This window comes from Chiloscyllium plagiosum, unplaced genomic scaffold (genome assembly GCF_037043375.1).
Source record: "Chiloscyllium plagiosum isolate Xiang-an unplaced genomic scaffold, Cpla_swu_hap1 HiC_scaffold_37, whole genome shotgun sequence".
NCBI classification, from domain to species: Eukaryota; Metazoa; Chordata; class Chondrichthyes; order Orectolobiformes; family Hemiscylliidae; genus Chiloscyllium; species Chiloscyllium plagiosum.
The window spans coordinates 19,063,145-19,082,911 of record NW_028270175.1 but is presented as its reverse complement, the minus strand read 5'-3'; the positions used below and the strand labels follow the sequence as shown (position 1 = coordinate 19,082,911).

General features: G+C 39.0%; 1 protein-coding gene across 11 annotated transcripts in view; it reads left to right on the top strand.

The window, feature by feature from the left end:
• kcnab2a (potassium voltage-gated channel subfamily A regulatory beta subunit 2a) overlaps positions 1–18,594 on the top strand; it is a 281,823-nt gene extending 263,229 nt beyond the window's left edge. For all 11 annotated transcript variants that reach the window (XM_043675966.2, XM_043675967.2, XM_043675969.2 and 8 more), the window contains 5 exons: positions 3,104–3,224; positions 6,341–6,435; positions 7,246–7,366; positions 9,772–9,860; positions 17,587–18,594. In XM_043675966.2, the coding sequence (XP_043531901.1) occupies positions 3,104–3,224; positions 6,341–6,435; positions 7,246–7,366; positions 9,772–9,860; positions 17,587–17,676 (516 nt within the window). In that variant the 3' untranslated portion in view covers positions 17,677–18,594. The remainder of the gene's footprint in view (positions 1–3,103; positions 3,225–6,340; positions 6,436–7,245; positions 7,367–9,771; positions 9,861–17,586) is intronic.
• The last annotated feature ends 1,173 nt before the right edge of the window (positions 18,595–19,767 follow it).

The following is a 19,767-nucleotide window of genomic DNA, read 5'->3' as shown; positions in this document are numbered from 1 at the left end:
TTACTGAAGTAACTCATTTTTTCTTTTTGTTTCAGATTGTATTAATTAATCGTACACCTAAAATTGACAATTGCTGTATAGATGTTCATTTAATAACACGCAGTGATCTGAAAATATTTTTAAACTTGCTTTGTTAGAGACTTAAGGTGTCCGTGTTTCTAGTTTCAGAAGGCAAAGCATGTGTAACTTTTTGTTCAAATAACAAATGCAGCTAAATCTTACAAAAGTATTAACAACATGGTGAACAGTCGGTACTGAGTAGCGACAATTGAGATGTCAATTCCTTGCATTAGGAAGTGGAAGAATTGCACAGATTTCTGCTGACTCACCATCTGGCGATTTGTATTGTGAAGAATTGTTAGTTTTATCCTAGCTACTACCAGTTGAATTTGATTGGAAGTGATTAGAATTTCTTAAGGACACTCCTCTCAAATATGGTACAATCCAGATAGATTTTCCGGTAATTGAGTTGGTCACTAGCCTCTTTCTGTTTATCACTCCTCAATCAAGTTTTATGCATTCTTTTAAAATTTTATCTCAATCCCCACACATAGTTATCTCCTTCAGTATTTGCTGCCTGCCACAAACTGCTGATTTTCTTCAAATGTGAGTTTGGAGTCACTTGTTAATTTATCTCCGCCTCAGTACTGTGGTGTTCAAATTCACCGTTACCCTACATTTTGGGTCTAGTCCCTTCATCTTGGCTTGATGAAGAATCATTCCCAAAAATAGTTCCAGTAACTGAGCTCCTCTTGCCTTTCATGCACAGACGAATCCTCACTGATTTCTCTGAACAATTTAGAACCCCTGCAATTCACATGAAATGTGCAGCTCAAATTATAATTCTCTCTTCACAATCCCTGCATCTATTCATTATGACATAACTTGAGAATCTGTCAAAGCCTTCCAAGAAGTTATTCAAGGATCTAACTAGAGACTTGTATGAGCATTCAACCTGTGGAGCATTCATTGCTTAGGATTGTGTTTACCAATAGTGCTCTGATCCATTGAGTTATATTCACAATTTTCTTTCTATTTAACTTCCAAAGAATTACTTCCATTTTTCTCCCAGGCATACAGCTACATTAAAATATAATTACATTTTCTAAAATTAAATTTCTATTTTATGCTGCATGTAACACTATGGTGTGTATTTCCTTTCACTAACAATTACCCTTTTACAAGTCTTTACTTTGGAATTTTTAAATGTGCCTTTTTCTCAACAGTGTGATCAACAGCAAATGTACAGACTGACACTAAGAGCAGCAATGATGTCAAAAAGAGTTTGAAATATTACTTGCCAAGCCATAGCTGTTATAGAAATGCAATCAAAATAATTTGATTTAGTCCCATTTGTGCCTATTTTAGTTACATTTTGAAACCTTTTGTGAGAGTAGCTGCAATTTAATTAACCTTGAGAAATTCTGTTTGTGATGGTGCACAATATTGAGATTAAGGATTCATGCCCTTGACGCTGTGATTGTAAACTCGACTCCCCTTTTTCATGCTGAATGAGCCTGTTCTCCCTCAACAGAGTCACTGACCAATAGAATTTGTAAGCCAACAGGCTATATATTAATTTTATGAAGACTGTTTTTCCCTTCTACATATATTTTGAAGTTCAAGTATTGTGGTGGTGTCAATTTTTTTTATGAATTCCTTTTACTTGTTAAAAGCTGCATCCTTCCATTAGATTTTGCCACTGCATCAGTCACTGTCTTGGATAACAAAACCATGATTACAGCTACTGTATTTCTGAGTTAATAACACTACTAACCTCAACTCATCTCCCTCATATTTGTATAACACCATCACGTCTGACTAGGTACTATTAAACATTCAACTAGCAAAAACAACCAGATCATAGTTCTTGTTACCAGTGGCAGTCACCACTCCCTGAACATGTTTTTTTTAATTTTAAAAAGCTTTTCCATCACCCACATCCCTTCACCTGACACTACCTTAGATTAAAAAAATGAGACGTCACATAAAATTCTGACAGATTGGCTTCAGGACATGGAGGGCAGATTTGACCGTTTGTTAAATAAGGCTCATTGGTATTGAACCACCAACCCCCATTCTGTAAAGTGCTGAAGTATGGACCCGATTGTTGTGTAGGAGTGAGATCTTAAGGTAATTGTAAAATATGAACAGCTGTTTTTAGCACTGGAATTTGTAGTGCCATGTTTCGTCCCATAACAGATAAAAGTGACTGTAGTACTTTTATAACTGTCAGAATTCTCTACTGTAACCGTCTCAGCACTAGTATTTATGAGACTGTCATGTTTGAAAATGTGCTGTGAATGTTTAATATAATTTTATTATCCAACAGTACAATGTAGACCAAATGCAATGATAATGGAAAATTGTTCTTTGATAATTGTCTGATGATAGCACAGACCCTTGGCAGTTGACCAGAACAAATGAAAAGTTAGGCATCAGAAAATTCCATTTCGTCCATCAAAGTCTACCTCCCTTCCTCTGGTGCAATATCCTTTATGTTAAAGTATATCTCCGCCCTTCCCTTCCCCCATACACTGCAGTGTGGTAACCGAATGTATTTTGAATAATCCTTATGTTTTGCTTCTCTAACTTTGTTTGGCAAAGTTAAAAATCACACAACACCAGGTTTGCAAATTATTCCAAGCAGTATTTTTTGATTCAAAAATGTATTTCAAGTAATTGTTCTAGGTTTACCATTAATGATGATTGGTTTGCAATGCAGAGTGATGCCAACAGTGTGGATTCAATTCCCACAACGGATTAGGTTACCATGAAAAACTCTCCTTCTCGACCTCTCCCCTCATCTGAGGCTTGGTGGCCCTCTCGGTTAAATCAACACCAGTCATCTCTCTCTAATGAGAGAGTAGTCCGATGATCTGATAAGACTATGGTGACTTTACTTACTTGAATTTACCATTGATTAATTTCCATTTATATCCTTTGCTTCTGTCTACTTGATATACTTAATAACAAGGTTTAACTGCAACTGAACACTGATTTTGTTTTTATGAGCAGAATCTGTTGGAAAAGCAGTTCTGATGATTCCTCTTTCAAGGTACCAAATTATTCTGTAACTGTTTCTGGTGTCTCTGTCCTTCAGGAGGCTTACTCAGTGGCTCGACAATTTAACCTCATCCCCCCAATATGTGAACAAGCTGAATATCACCTCTTCCAGAGAGAGAAAGTTGAAGTGCAGCTTCCAGAGCTTTTCCATAAGATTGGTAAACATATTTGCCAAATTATACTTAAAAATCACCTACTTTGATTAATTTCTTTTTACTATGAGAATTTCTGTCCATTTGGTGAATACTTGTACTGGAGTATATTTCTACAAGTGTTCAACTATCTGTGGTACTTTAACCAAGTATTGAGCAAATGTGAGAAAGTGGATTTCAAAATTTTTTAGTGTTTACTTTACCTTAAAGCAATTTTTGTATAATGCAACAACAGCTTTTATTTATAAGTACTTGCAATAAAACTTTCCAGTACACTTCAGAATCATCATAATACAAAATTTCATTCTGAGTAACAGGAATTATTAAGGCAAATGACCAAAAACTCAGTCAGATGTAGTTTTAAAGAGCATCTTAAAACAGAAGAGAGAGGAAAACAAGGAGATTTAAGGAGGGAATTCCAAAGCAAAAGGTGTTGGCAACTAAAAGCACTAATAATGGAGTAGTCAAATGCAGGGATATTCCAGAGGTACAGTGGTTCAGTGGTTAGCACCAAGGTCCCAGGTTCGATTCCAGCCTCAGGTTGTCTGTGTGGAGTTTGCATATTCTCCCTGTGTCTGCGTGGGTTTCCTCTGGGTGCTTCGGTTTCCTCCCACAGTCCAAAGATGTGCAGGTCAGGTGAATTGGCCATGATAAATTTCCCCATAATGTTAGGTGCTTTAGTAAGAGGGAAATGGGTTTGGTGGGTTACTCTTCGGTGGGTCGGTATGGACCTGTGTGGACCCGAAGGCCCTGTTTCCGCACTGTAGGGAATCTAATCTGAAAAAAACCTGAGGGTTGTGAGGCTGAAGGAGGTTACTGAATGGAGAGTGCAATGCCATGAAGATTTTGTTTAAGACAGGAATGAAAATTTTATAATAGAGACATCACTTAAAGAGTTCTAATGTAGTTCATCAAAGAAGGACACAATAGGTGAATGGGACTTAATGAGTTATGACATAGGAAGCTGACCTCAAGTGAAGGGTGGATAAAACGTAGGAGGCCACTCAAGTGTACTAAAGTAATTGGGTTTAGGCTAACAGCTGTAGCTGAGCTGGGGAGGAGCAGAGCCATTCAATCCTGCTGAAGTAAAAATAAGTGATCTTAGTTGGACACCAACATTGACAACAGTCTGGTTTCAGCCTGGTAAAGTTGTCAAAGCAAAGTAGATGGCTAGGTAATGCTATTTGTTGTGAGGACCAAAGATAACGTCTTTGATCTTTTCAGTGTTCAACGTGAGGAAATTCTGCTGATTCTGTGCTTGATGTCGTCAAATCAGGCTGACAATTGAGAGTGACAAGGTTTAGAAATGTAATGGTGTGATAACGCTGTGTGTCATCCGCATAAATGTGGAAACAGGTGCTGTGTTTTTGAATGACACTGCTGGGCCGCATATCAGAGATAACAACACTGGTTTGGGTAATTAAGTTATTTTGGGTGATGGTCTGACTGTGGATAAGACTGGAACTGGGGAAACGAGTCCTGTCCAGCAGGGCAAGAGTGGTTGGGCTTTGGAGTAGATTCATATAGTTAGCCGTATCAAAGGTTGCTGACAAGTCGAGGAGGGCTCATTTATTTTAAAGTTAAAAATCACATAACACCAGGTTATAGTCCAACAGGTTTAATTGGAAGCACACTAGCTTTCGGAGCGACGCTCCTTCATCAGATTTTTAATTTTGTACACCCAGTCCAACACCGGCATCTCCAAATCATTTATTTTAGTCAGTGACAAGGATAACACGTTAACTTTTTTGATACGAGCTGGTTTGATTCTGTGGCTAAGGCAGAAACCTTGTTGGAGGGATTCTGATATGGAGTGTGAGGAAAGTTTGGAAGGCAGTAGCATGTTCAAGAATTTTGGAGACGAAATGTTGGAAATGTGACACTAGTTTACAAATCTGGAGAAGTCAAGGGTTGTTTTTTTCTTAAAGAAGAATGGTAATGACAGATTTGAAAGAAGGAGATAAGTATCTGAAGTGAGAGAGAGAACAATACACGTTAAAACTGGAGACAGGAAAGGAAGTTAGATGGTCAGCAATACATCAAAAAAATAGACTTGCGAGAATCAGAGATGAGTCTCAATGAGATTAGCTCAGAGACAACATTTGAGGAAGGGGAAAATAAAGATTGATGTGAATTCAAGCCTGGGAACCTGTGGGGAGTTTGAAACAAGTTTGACCAAACATGGCTGGGGAAGTGGCAGAATCTGCTGTGATCAAATGGTCTCCATTTTAGTGATAGTGAATTCAGTAAGTTCCTGCTCTTGTTGAAGGTGAGGATAGAGGAGAGACAGGTTTCAGAAGCAGTAGTTTAAAAAAATGCTGGAAATTATCTTAAATTAGTGAGTGGTTTAGACAGGTGAAAAGGATCTGATAGTGCTTCATGTGATCCAGGAGAAAGTGAGGACTGCAGGTGCTGCAGATCAGAGTCGAGAGTGTGATGCTGGAAAAGCACAGCCGGTCAGGCAGCATCCAAGGAGCAAGAGAATCAACATTTTAGGCATAAACCCTTCATCAGGAATGTGGCTTGTGGGTCAGGGCTAAGAGATCAATTTATCAGGTTACCCCCCTCCCATTTATCTCTCAGCCCCCGACCCACAATCCTCATTCCTGATGAAGGGCTTATGCCGAAACGTCGATTCTCCTGCTCCCTGGATGCTGCCTGACCGGCTGTGTTTTTCCAGCACCACTTTGTGTGATCCAGCCAGGTTTGACGGTTAATCATTTAACCTGTTGTCTTCAAAATCCCTTCAAGCCTGCATTCTTTTAACTTATGGGAGTGGAGGGGCCATGCCAGGGGATCAACTACAGAAATGGCAGAAAATACAATATTTTTAATGGGAATGATTGCTTCAAAAGTAGCAGTGAGGTTTGCAGTTGAGTAGATCCATAGCTGCAAAATATTTTATTAATAGTCAAATTCTAGATGGTGGAGGGAGTTGGCTTTAGAATCTGAAAGTGCAGCTGTTTTGTTTTGTTCAAGAGTGAAAACACCCAATTTCTGCCCTAGTTCTGATGACATTACTGGATGGCTGCTTCCCAAGCGGCAACATTTGCTCCAGTGCATTACTCAAGCACAAATGTATGTGTAACTAACCTTTCTGCTTTTATTACTTTTTGTTTAAGGTGTTGGTGCAATGACATGGTCCCCTTTGGCCTGTGGTATTATTTCTGGTAAATATGACGCTGGGGTTCCTCCTTACTCGAGAGCTTCCTTAAAGGTACAGTAGGAAAATCTTTGTATTGCTTTTTTTTTTGCTATGTTTGTTATATAAGCATCATAGGCCAGGCAATATTTATTGCTTGTTCTTGACAAATGTTGGTGAGTGGCCCTTGTTGAACTGCCAGGGGGGTAAGTATACCACTGTGCTATTGATAAAGGGAATTCCAGGATTTTGACCAGTTCATTGCTATAAACCTACAGTGTAAGTCATTTGTAATACTATTATTGTTACTATAGTTGAGATACATTTTATCAGAATAAAGTTGGTGTGAAATATATGACCATCCCCATCTGTATTCAGGTTATTTTAATATTGATAAGCTGTTCTAATAATTGTAGTGAATATGTTTGGTCAAACAAGTTTTTACTGTACTTTGAGGTTAATTCACAAATGACTAGTTGTTTTAGTTTTTTCACTTATAAGATTTTAGATTAAAATGAAAACATTTTCCTTTCAGTGAAATAAAGTTTCAAATTAAAATTGATTATATTTCAAGATACGTAAAACAAATGTAAGAGTTGAAACAACTGGAATGTTCTAAGTTAAACAGTAATCGCCACACTTATAAAGAAATGTAAAGTTTTATCAACTGGCTTGAAATGTCAGTTGAATATATTCAGTGACTGTTACTAACAATACTACTTTAAAGTCACCATCACCATAGACAGTATAACTCCCTCACCGATCTATTGAGAGAGGGTGAGATTGGGATAACTGTTTAAGTTTCCACCTCTTGGTGAACTGTCTTGCCAACTCCAGCTGCTAGCTTTGAGAATAAACTTAAACTGAGTTACTATATAATTACAGGGTTACCAGTGGTTGAAAGATAAGATTCTAACTGAGGAAGGCAGACGACAGCAAGGAAAACTAAAAGAACTGCAGGGTATTGCAGAGCGACTGAGCTGCACCCTACCTCAGTTAGCAATAGGTAAGGATTTAATATTGCTATCTGGAAATTGAGAAAACTGATTGTTGTTCTTAGCAATCTAGAGCTACAGTACTTCTTTTATGACTTTGTGACACCACACCATTTTAATGTCCTGTGTCAGGCAGCATTCCTTCACCGGTTCACCTTTTGGAAGCACAGGTAAAGAAATTAGGGCACGCAATGAATGTGATTTTCCGATCACTGAGATTAATGGATATAAAGTTAGATGCAACCCATTCTAACTTCAAGTGTGCATTGCTATGGAATGACACTCCCCATTGGAACACTGATTCAGAATTTGCTGTTGCATTCTGCAACAATTTTTAGAAGCTTTTATTGTCATTTGGTGAAGTCTGTCCATAATTGTAGATGATCCAGTTTTCTCAATTGAAAAATTTTAGATCTAAATCTATCTTTGAATGAAATACTAGATACTTCACTGAGCTAGGTGAGATCATGTTAAAGGAGCATTACCTCACATTGAAATTCAGTCCAGATTCAGACCTATAAAAAGTCATCATTGTGACAGGGAGCAAGTTTAGGGTTTAACCAATGTTTCCACCACAAGTTCCAATCAGTTAAGCCTATGCCTGTCAACTATTCTGATTTAATTGGGCACCCTGAGTTTTCCTTATGAATTTTAGCGGCCAAGTACAATACCTTTGACACTAAATAACATCCCAAGGTGCTAGAGTCATCAGGAAAAATGGAGGCCAAGCCAAAGAATGCAAGATAAGGATTAACCAAAAGCTAAGCTAATAAGGTAATTTTTGAGGGGAAATCTAAGGACATATAAGTGAAGAGCAGAGAAGCTTATACAAGCAATTTCAGAGCATTGGGTGCAGGCAACTGAGAACGTAGTGCTTGTGATGGGGCAGAGGAAATGAAGTAATTTTAAGAAGTCTGTATCAAAGAAGCAATGTGTTTGTAGAGTTAAGAGTGAACCATAGGAATATTTAAGTATAATGCCGAGAATTTTAAAATTTGAGATATTAGGAACCTATGCCAGAATAAGTTACTGAAGTGCGAAGTGATGGGTGAGTGACACTTGGGAATAGGAGAGGTCGCAGTTTAGGATGATATAGTGTGGAAGATGGAGGCCAGTTAACAGATCATTGGAGTAATTGAATTCAGGAGTAATAGAGGGTTGAATGAGAGTTTCCACAACAAGTAGGCTAAGACGGAGCAGTCGAAGACGATTTTATGTAAGTACAAGTAGGCAGCCTTTATAATGAGAGATATGAGATCAGAAACTTGACTTGAGCTCAAGTATGATGCCGAGAGTTTAGTTTAGCCTGAGACTATGGCCATAGTGAAATATGATCGCTAGGTTACAGTGTGGGCAGTGGTGAAATACTGTTTCAGACTGCCCTGCTATCCTGACATTCTTAAATTTTAAAATGTGATCGAGACTTAAAACTGTTTAATCACAGATAGTTGTGTATTCCTCCATGGTTTTAATCCAGAGGATTTTTGCATTTAATAGTAAAACTTTTAAAGTTATGTTGTTTACAGATATCAACATCTGTACTTAAGAGTAGAAAAGAAGTGAAGCACCTACCAGACCAAAGCCTTCTCAATTTATATTTGTGGGAATTGTAACAATACATTAAAACCAAAAAGCATTTGTTGTGGGAAGACTCAAATCCCAGATTTGATCTTCAAAGGCTGAGAGAAGTGCCTTTATAGATGAATATGGGTCGATGCTTCTCTCTCCCTCCCTTCTCTGGGTGAACATTACAATCTCTGCTATTCTTGTCCAGCATTTGATATATCAATAGTAAATTCTTGTTTGCTATTTAACAGGATCAACTGATGCTCATCCATTTGTTGTACTTCTCTGTGCTGTCAAATATACCTAGATGCAAAGTGACTGTAATTGAAACTACCAGAAGCAAAATTTGTGGTTAATATAATTCAAAGAAACACGGCACAATAAGTCCTCGCTTAATATTACATTCATGAAACAATATTAAGTATATCAGTTTCCAAAACCTTTTTTTAGTTAGGTTCTATAGAATTTTCTCATCGAGATAATCATTGTACACTGTAAATTTAAGCACTACCCATTAGTAAATTACTACATTCCTAAACAAAATACTTCTTAAAATATATCCCTCCCTCTTGCTTGCCACAAGCCCTGTCCTTACAGGCTTCCGATTTTAATTTGTCAATATGTGATTGAAATGTTAGTAGAAGTGATGCATGTTTTCCACTGCTTCAAGCAGCTGTTCTTGAGATCAGTGTCTAATGTTCCAGGCCACATTGAAGGCAGGGACATTATTTCTTTTGTGCTGTTAGGTGATACTGGGCATACATAACGTGGAACTACTTCTGACAATAGATACTAAATGTAATAGTATATACAGCATTTGTATTCTGATAATCTCATGTTTATCTTGCAGCCTGGTGTTTAAGGAATGAGGGAGTTAGTTCTGTGTTAGTGGGAGCCTCGAACACTGAGCAACTTCTGGAAAACATTGGAGCAATACAGGTTAGTATCACCATTTAAGTCAAGCAATTGTTGGCCTCAAAGATTACAGGAATATATATACCTTACTTTTGGCTGTTGAGCAAAATGTACACATTTTGCGCATAAATTTATATTGTTTTCTGCAGACAAACGTGTGGGTCCGAAATACTGTGTTGCCTGTACAATGTCAGTATTAAGGACACCCACCCAAAACTGGAGAGGAGGAATTCATTTATTTTGGTCTACTTTGGTATCCATAGATAGGATGAAGAAAGTAGTTCTGTGAAGGAAGTATGAGTAGCTAAAACAATCCACAAATATATGAATCTACTGATTGCATGGCTTCAACCTTGATATGAAAAAGATTCACATTCTCATAACAAAATGGCTCAGTTAGTAGCTCAAATAGAAACAAATATAATAGCCATTTCAAAGTCAAGGTTAGAAACTGTTCATGAGCTGGGACTTGAATATTCAAGGGTGTTTGACATTTCAAAAAGGACAGAAACAAAAGAGAATACAGGTTAATGAAGGATCTCATCAGTAGTGTGTGAATTGATCTTGCTTCCAGTTGGTAGAAATAAGAAATTGGAAAAGAAAGATGTTACTGGTGAAAGTGATTTGTAAGCCCAAAAATAGTAGCTACACTTTAGGATAGACTATAAGTGAAAAAATAACTGGCTGGAGGAGATAATATTATTTCTGTATGTATTAGACAAATCTAATGGGGAAAGAATGTAGCCTAAGGATGAGTTCATGAGTATATTCCAAACAGTTCCTCAAAACAGTACATTCTGGAACCAACCAGACTATTTTAGACTTTGTAGTATGTAATTAAAATATTTATTAATGACCTCATAATAAAGGATCCTCATGTTAAGAGTGATTGTAATATTTGCAAGTTTTCAATAAGTTTGAGGACAAGAAATTTGTGTTGAAAAGTAGTGTCTGAAATTTAAGGAAAGGCAGTTATAAGGATAGGAAGTCCCTAATGGCTGAAATAGGTTAGAAATAAGGCAGAGCAAGCACAGGCTGGGTCCCAGAGCCGAGAGTAGAGTGGGTCACGGCTGGAACAGGAACCACAGCAGAGCGCTATGGCTGAGTGAGGGCGGCTGAATCCCGGAGCGGCAGACAGTGTCCTGGATGGGGGCCAGCATATGGAGGCAGTGTGGCCTTGTGGTCTGAAGCCAGGTGGGCACGGACTTATGTTGGAAAAGGACTAGAATTTGAGTACTTTATAATGGTTTACCATCATTCTGGACTAAAACACTGTACTCCCATGCTAATCTATATTTTTTACTATTTCAATTCTGTGACAACACCTAAGTATCTGTACCTAGACAGTCTGTACCTAAGATGGCTTACACACTTGTCACTGCATTCATTTGAGTGCATGTGACAATAAAAATGTTGCTAAAACTTCTGGACTGCCACTAATCTTTCCAGCATTGTTTATCTTTTCTTTCTTCCTTAAAGTCTTTAGTTAGCCAAAGAATTCCGAAATATCTCAAATCTTGGCTACCACTTCTCAGTCTCAGCCAGCGAATCCGTCCATGTTCACTCTGCCACCACTCTGGGTCTCAGCCCATGCTTACTCTGATCCTGTTCTGGGACTCTGCCAGCGAATCCGCCCATGTTCACCCTGCCACCACTCTGGGAGTTGGCCCACCCGGGATCCAGCTGCGAATCATCTCCCTTCATCTCACCTCCATTCTCTGGGTAGGGTCAGGTAGTTTAAGAAGTTGAAAGTTGCGGGGAAGTGGGGAGCAAAAAAAATGCTGCAAAGAGGTGAAAAGAAAAAGGAAAAGAAACTGTTGAGCAGAGGAACTCCAAATGGAGTGTTTTAGTCACCCGCTATCTTGCCTTCAGAGAAGAGAGAAAACTACATCAAAAGGAAGAGAGAAGGCAAAGTGGACGTAGGCCCCTTAGAGAAAGTGAGGACTGCAGATGCTGGAGATCAGAGCTGAAAAATGTGTTGCTGGAAAAGCGCAGCAGGTCAGGCAGCATCCAAGGAGCAGGAGAATCAACGTTTCAGGCATAAGCCCTGAAGAAGTGCTTATGCCCGAAATGTCGATTCTCCTTGGACGACAAATTCTGGAAAAGTTCCAGAGAAAAACCTCAGTATCACACCTTTACAGCTTGATTTGGGGAACCTTGTTTGTGAATCAGAGCTAGCATCAAGGTTCAGCAAGTATTGGGAAAGGCAAATGAAATATTGACCTTTATTTCAAAGCAAGTGAAATATAAAAGTAAGAAAGTTGGCTAAAACTGTCCAAAGCACTAGTCAGAGCACAGCTGGAAGATAGTGAACTGTTTTGGAGGCAGTTCAAAGAAGGCTTACTAGATTGATATCAGGTATGTAAGGACTGTTTTATTAGGAGGGTTTGAGCCTGTACTCGATATATTGAAAATGACCTTATTGTAGCATACAAGATTGTTAGAGGAAGATATGAAAGGCTGTTTCCTCTTGTGGGAAGAGTCTCGGGCCAGAGGATGCATATTTAAAACTGAGGTAAGGAAGAGTTTCTTGTCTGAGAATTGTGAATCTTTGGAATTCTTTACCACTGAGTATAGTTGAAGCTGGAACATTTAAATATATTCAAAGTTGAGATAGACAAATTTTTAATTATTAAGAGGATCGAGAGTTCTGGGGATAAGGCAGGCAAGTGGAGTGGATTATCAGATCAGCCATGATCTCATTGAATTTTGGAGCAGACTCAATGGACTGAACTGCTCATATGTCTAAAAGTGGTCATTGGGGGTCATTATAAGAGTGCGATAGAAGATTGGTTAGTGAACAGCAAACAGTGTCAGATGGTTCACTATCAAATTGGAAAACTACAGTTTGTGCCACAGTGACTACCTCTGAGGCCTCAACTATTTACAATCTGTCTTCTAATCAGATTTGCTTATGATAGAAATCTCAGTAGGAAAGCAGATTGCAAGGCAAATAGGTAAATTCTGCAAAGGGATTTTGTGTATGTTTTATATTCAGTGAGCAGGCAAACTATTGACAGTTGGAGTACAGTGTTAGAAAATGTGAAGTCATCCACTTCAGCTGGTAGATTAAATAAAACAGAATATTACTTAAATAGAGAGCAACTGCGAAAATGTTGCAGTGCAGAATGTTCTGCATGGCTTTGTACATGAATCCCAGAATGTTAGCATGCAGGCACAACAAATAATTAGGAAATCAATTGGAATGTTGCTCTTTATAAAAATAGAGATGTCTTACTACAGCTGTGCAGCTCTTTGGTGAAAATGTACCTGAATCCTTTGCAAAGTTTTGATGGTCTTACTTAATGAAGAAGATATTTGAATTGGAAGCAGTTCAGAGAACGTTCACTATTCTGATCTCTGGAATGAAAGGGTTGTCTTATGACGATAAGTTGAGCAGGTTGGGCTTATACTCATTGGATTTAGAATAATGAAAGGTAATCTTATTGCTTTGGTTTTATATTGGTGAGACCACATCTTGAATAGTGTGTGCATTTAGGTCTCCTTGTTTAAGGAGGAAATGCATTGGAGATGATTCAGAAGAGGTTTACTAGATTGATACTTTGAATGAACAGATTGTCTGTCTGACCAGAAAAGGTTGGCTAGGCAGGCGCTGATTTTTATCAAAGTGAGGTACTTGATTGAAGTTTTTAAAAACCTGAATTGTTCTGACATAGTGGACATGAATGAGTCCAGAACTAGGAGACACTTTTAAAATTAGGGGCCTCCCTTTTAGTTACGCAGTATAGATAGTTGGTGATTTATAAGTAATTTTATTGAGTTAGTCAAGACGCAGTAGTTTGGATATGACATTTTTTAATAAGGTAAAGAGAAATATAAAACCATGACAATTGGGGATGTTCACTGATACCAGGGAACAAGAAAGCTATGAGCACAGATTGTATTGATCCTGTTAAAGTGGTGGGGGCAGCGCCCTGCTCTCTAGCTGAGGTGATAGTGAACTCCTCCTTTGGTCTTCCTCTTTTTCTGCTTTGTCTTCCATTTGCCTGATGAAGGCTACTCTCTGGGGATTACCCAATGACAACCTGCTACCCTCAAGGTCTGCTTGATGAAAACTTCCCTCTGTCTGCGAGCAGTTATTGTTAGATTGTACTTCTAGGAGTGGGTGGTTTACACTGTGTCAATCAATTGTCGGAACACTTCTGTCCAATGGCATGGAACAGCTATTGTCCCTTTTCCCACCTCCATTTAAAAGTTAGTTTTCATTCCTTCTAAGAAAAAAATCATCTTATTTTCAAAAGCAATAAGATGCATTTGGTGGCTTTGATGTTAGTTCAGTGTGCAGCATGACATCTGTGGACATCACCATTTTTCCTTTCGTTATTCTATACTAGAATTTTGGGAAGTTAAAAGTTACTACTTTAATTACTGTTAATTGCAGTGTTATACTATGCAGTAAATACTAAGAAAATCCCATTTTTAAAGGACCCAAATATCCAACAGCACACAGGTAAGGCATTTTTCTTTTCTTAAAGGTTTGTGCACCTTTGGAAGTCTGTCTCAGATGGTAATTGAGATGGAGTCATTGAATATCTTTTAACACAGGTAGATAGATTCTCGTTAGGCTAGGGAATCACAGTTATCAAGGCATGATGGGAATCTGGAATTTAAACACAAACAGATGAACCATCTTATTGGAGCTGGCTTGTAGGAGTAAATAGGAGAAAGTGAGGACTGCAGATGCTGGAGATCAGAGCTGAAAATGTGTTGCTGGAAAAGCACAGCAGGTCAGGCAGCATCCAAAGAGCAGGAGAATCGACATTTCGGGCATGAGCCCTGAAGAAGGGCCTTCCTGAAGAAGGGCTCATGCCCAAAACGTCGATTCTCCTGCTCCTTGGATGCTGCCTGACCTGCTGCGCTTTTCCAGCAACACATTTTCAGCCTTGTAAGAGTGAATAGCCCACCTCCTACTCCTAATTCATATGTTTGCATAAACATTTAAGTTTTGGAGGAGAGTTGTCAGGGTAAGTTCTGGGTGGATGTTTCTTGTGGGTGCATCTACTAAGAGACACAGTTTAAAAATGAGGTTTCTGATTTCGACCATGAGGGAAAGAAGCATTAGGCCATTTGGCCCCACTGAGTCTGCATTGCCATTTGGTCATGGCTGATGTGTTTCTTAAAGCCATTCTCCTGCATTCTCTCCATAATCCTTGATCCCTTTACTAATCAAGAACTTAGCTATCTCTGCCTTAAATCCACTCAATGTCTTAGCCACCAGAGCCTTCTGTAGCAAGGAGTGCCACAGATTCACCATCCTCTGGTTGAAGAAATTCTCCTCATCTCTGTTCTAAAGGGTTATCCCTTCATTGTGAGGCTTCCCTTGGTTCCTAGTCTCTCCTACTTGTGAAAACATTTTCTCCACATCCACTCTATCCAGACCTCTCAGTATCTGTATGTTTCAATGAGATCCTTCCACATCCTTCTAAATTCCATTGAGTACAGACCCAGAGACTTCAACAGCTCCTCATATGATCAGCATTTCCTTCCCAAGATACAGGGCCTAAAATTCCTCTCAATATTCCAAATGCAGTCTGGCCAGAGCCTTATTCTCAGCCGTACATTCCTGTTCTTGTATTCTTGTCTTCTCAAATGAATGTTAACATTGCATTTGCCTTCCTAACTGCAAACTGAAACTATGTCTTAACCTTAAGAGAATACTGAACTAGAACTATTCCTAAGTCCCTTTGTTCTTCAGATTTCCACATTCTATCCCCATTTGGAACATAGTCTACGCTGCTTCTTCCTACCAAATTCACACGTTTTATTTCATCTGCCACTTCTTAATCCACTCTCCTAGCCTGTCCAGGTCATTCTGCAACCTGCCTGCCTCCTCAACACTGCCTGTCCCTCCACCTTTCTTTGTGTCATCTACAAACTTAGCAGCAGTGTTATCTTTTCCATCGTCCAGGTCATTAATGTATAATATGAATAGTTGTTCCAACACTGACCCCTGCGGAACCCTGCTAGTCACTGGCTGGCATTCCTGAAAAAGACCCCTTTATCCCCACTGTGTGCCTTCTACCAGTCAGCCAACCCTGTGTCCAAGTCAGTATGTTGCCCCTAATGCTTAACTCTTATCTTATTTAGCAGCATCCTGTGTGGCACCTTGTCAAAGGTCTTCTAGAAATCTAAATAGATTGCATCCATTGGCTCTCCTTTGTCTCACTTGCTCGTTTACAACAGTGAAGAGAATTTCTTCTCTGAGAGTTGTTAGTCTTTGGAATTCCTTTCCACAGAGTACAGGAGTAGTTGGTTCATTGAATGTATTCATGTTTGATTTGGATTTTCCATCAAGGAGGATTGTTGGACTAGGGGAGAGAATAGGCAGCAAAGCAAGAATTGAGGCCATAATCAGATTAATCATGATGGTCAAATGGCCTACTCTTTTTTTGTAAACAATCTTATCAAAAAACTACATCGATACAGCTAACATATTTATAACGTACAAGAGTTTAGATTAGATTAGATTACTTAGATTACTTACAGTGTGGAAACAGGCCCTTCGGCCCAACAAGTCCACACCGACCCGCCGAAGCGTAACCCACCCATACCCCTACATTTACCCCTTTACCTAACACTACAGGCAATTTATCATGGCCAATTCACCTGACTTGCACATCTTTGGACTGTGGGAGGAAACCGGAGCCCCCGGAGGAAACCCACGCAGACACGGGGAGAACGTGCAAACTCCACACAGTCAGTCGCCTGAGTCGGGAATTGAACCCGGGTCTCTGGCGCTGCGAGGCAGCAGTGCTAACCACTGTGCCACCGTGCCGCCCATTTATGGAAGACACAGATAATTTTGGTGATGGGCCCCAGTTACACCCGGAATGGTGTAAGTTTTCCCATTACTGGTACAGTTAAGAATCCTTCGGCCCAACAAGTCCACTCTGACCCCTCCAAAGAGGAACCCACCCAGTCCCATTTCCCTCTCCTATTATCTGACATTTACCCCTGACTAATGCACCTAACCTGCACATCTTTGGATTGTGAGAGGAAACTGGAGCACCCAGAGGAAACCATGCATACACTGGGAGAATGTGCAAACTCCACACAGACAGGCGCCCAAGGTGGGAATTGAACCCGGGTCCCTGACGCTGTGAGACAGCAGTGCTAACCACTGAGATACTGTGCCACCCCTCATTGTCAACTGGAATACCAGCATGTCACTTTGTTAACTAAAGACCAATTATGATTACGTTTACAGTTGTCACTTGTTACAGGAACATCTAATTCTTTGTTGTCTTCCTCAGATTTTCTCCCTTGAATTTGTTTTTATTTCTTGTTCTCCCCTTTCCAACCTCATGCCACCTCTTCCCCAATCTGCTTCCCCTATAGATGTTGCCTCCTTGCTAGGGGAAATTCTATCTCACTTAAAAAGACTCAACAGCCAACCCAATTTCTGTTCTCAGCGAACATTCACAGCTGCAAACAGAGTTTGCTGGATCATTTTCCTCAGGAGTACAGACACTGTGGTATGCTTGAGATCAGGTCGTTCAACACAACAGATGATCTCACTGAGCCTTGTTGCGTTCTGTTACATTAAATGTTGGTTTCCTTGTTCTGAAGGAAAGTTGATATTGGACCCCTGCTATGGAAAGTTTTTGATTCCCCAACACGCAACACTTTCCTCCTTTAATAGTGCCAAAATGAGAGTGAATGCTGTTTCAATGTGAAAGGCTTTGAGGTAAAATGAAATCAAGTATTATTATCTTATTCTTTTCCCCAGGTCCTTCCCAAGTTATCCTCATCAGTTGTGCATGAGATCGATGGTATCCTGGGAAACAAACCATACAGCAAAAAGGACTATCGATCTTAATGAGGGATTCAAATGGGCCTGGACTGTTATCTTTCAAAAATAATCTTCTTTGCCTGCTCAAGCTGTAACTGAAGTTAATACCAGTATGCTTCTGACGAAGGAATTAAACTTCCGGTTCCTGATGCTACAGAAAAGGATCAAACAAGAAAAAATATACCACAAACCAGTGCTAACAAAGCTAAACTGGTTCAGTGGGCTGCCTGTTACCTTTGCTAAGTTTTTAAACTTTTTCTTTTCTTAATGCAAAAAATTACTGGATTAAAATTAACATCAGAGTTGGCTGGTCTTCCCTGTGATGAAAAACATTATTTTAATGAGGAGCTGTTGCTGGATAATGAGTTGTTTGATCATGAATATAAAGTATGGTACTCTGCTGGAGCCTGCAATTCATAGATTTGACTGTAATCTAATTGCTTCTTAGGAAACCTAATCAACTGAGGTTTTTTTCCCCAAAAGTAGTATTGTGGGGTTCCAGATCTGCACACTTGTGTATATGTTATATACATGCGATTTTATATATATATATATATAATATATATATATAAAAATATACATACATATAAATATGGGCCACAGGTTCAGTGGTGACCTTCCAGATGTCCATAACTGTTAAAGTGTCAGAGATGCTGATTTGAAGAAAACATAAAAACATAACAATATAACATAATCTTGAGGCACTATTGAGCATTGTGTCCTGACAACCGGCTGTATATATGTGACAGTAACAGAGTTTGATTTTACTTGCAAAGAACTTGTAGGACTGTAGATTTAAAATGAGCAGTGGCTCTTGACTGATCTATGCATGAATCGATTATAATCAGGATCCGTGTGTATGTATATGCTGCTGATCATGTAAATGCTATGAATCCATGGGCTGTTTTGAAAAGATCATATTACAATAAAAAGATTAATATTGGATAGGTTGGGGTTTGGACATTCAAAGAACTATAGTAGACTCTAGTCCTGTTACCCTGTTATTTTTTATTCCTCCTCCTACCCTTTTACACCCACTGTGTGTGATAAGGAGCAACCTTTTTGCTGAAGTGTTAAACCAAGCTCTAACCTGCCTGTTCAACTGGTTCAAATGTATGTTAAAGATCCAGTGGCGCTATTCTAAAAGGAGCAGCATTTCTTCTGGCACCTTGAGCAATATTCCTCCCTCAACCAAGTAGGTGTGAATGTACATCAATAAAATGTGCATGTTAGCTAGCTAGTTAACTTTTTTTTTGGAGCTCTTGTAATTGTAAAAATGACTGCCTCATTTACTCAAAAAATGTCTGCTATTTTGAAAAGATCCAAAAGATATTTAAAATTAAATAAATACAATTTGTTTTAGCCATATTGATCATTTACTCCTAATCAACTTAAGGTTCTTCCAAATGTGACTGGAGAGTAAAGAGTAAAAGGTATCCTTTGCTAATTCCATCTAATAATGCAGCCTAATCCCTTTGGAAACCCATGCAGTTCTACTGAATCATGTGGCAGAATGATAATTTGAATTGTCCTTCAGTATAATATTAAGACATTTTACTTCATTTGCTTTCACCATAGCCTTAATGGAAATCATCTTGGAAAATCTCAGCAGGTCTGGCAGCATCTGTAAGGAGAGAAAAGAGCTGACATTTCGAGTCTAACTGACCCTTTGTCAAAACTGACAAAGGGTCAGTTAGACTCGAAACATCAGCTCTTTTCTCTCCTTACAAATGCTACCAGACCTGCTGAGATTTTCCAGCATTTTCTCTTTTGGTTTCAGATTCCAGCATCCGCAGTAATTTGGTTTTTTTGGAAATCATCTTGTTTCTTCAAGCCTCCTTTTGTCCTCATCTCAGTGTTTTCCATCCATTTGATTTTTGTTCACCATCAGCTTCCCCATTATTGCTTTTGCTTAATTTTACTTCGCGTATAAAGTTTGTAATCTTTAGAGAAATGAATTATTGGGTCAAAACATTAAAACAAGCTAAAATCACTGCAACACAGAAATTCTGGTTATCTTTCCCATTCCCTCCTTAAGCCTCAATTTTCCAGGGCATTAATCTTTTGTTGAGGTTTGGAATGATACAGCACAGAAGGTCAAACAATCCTTTGTATCTC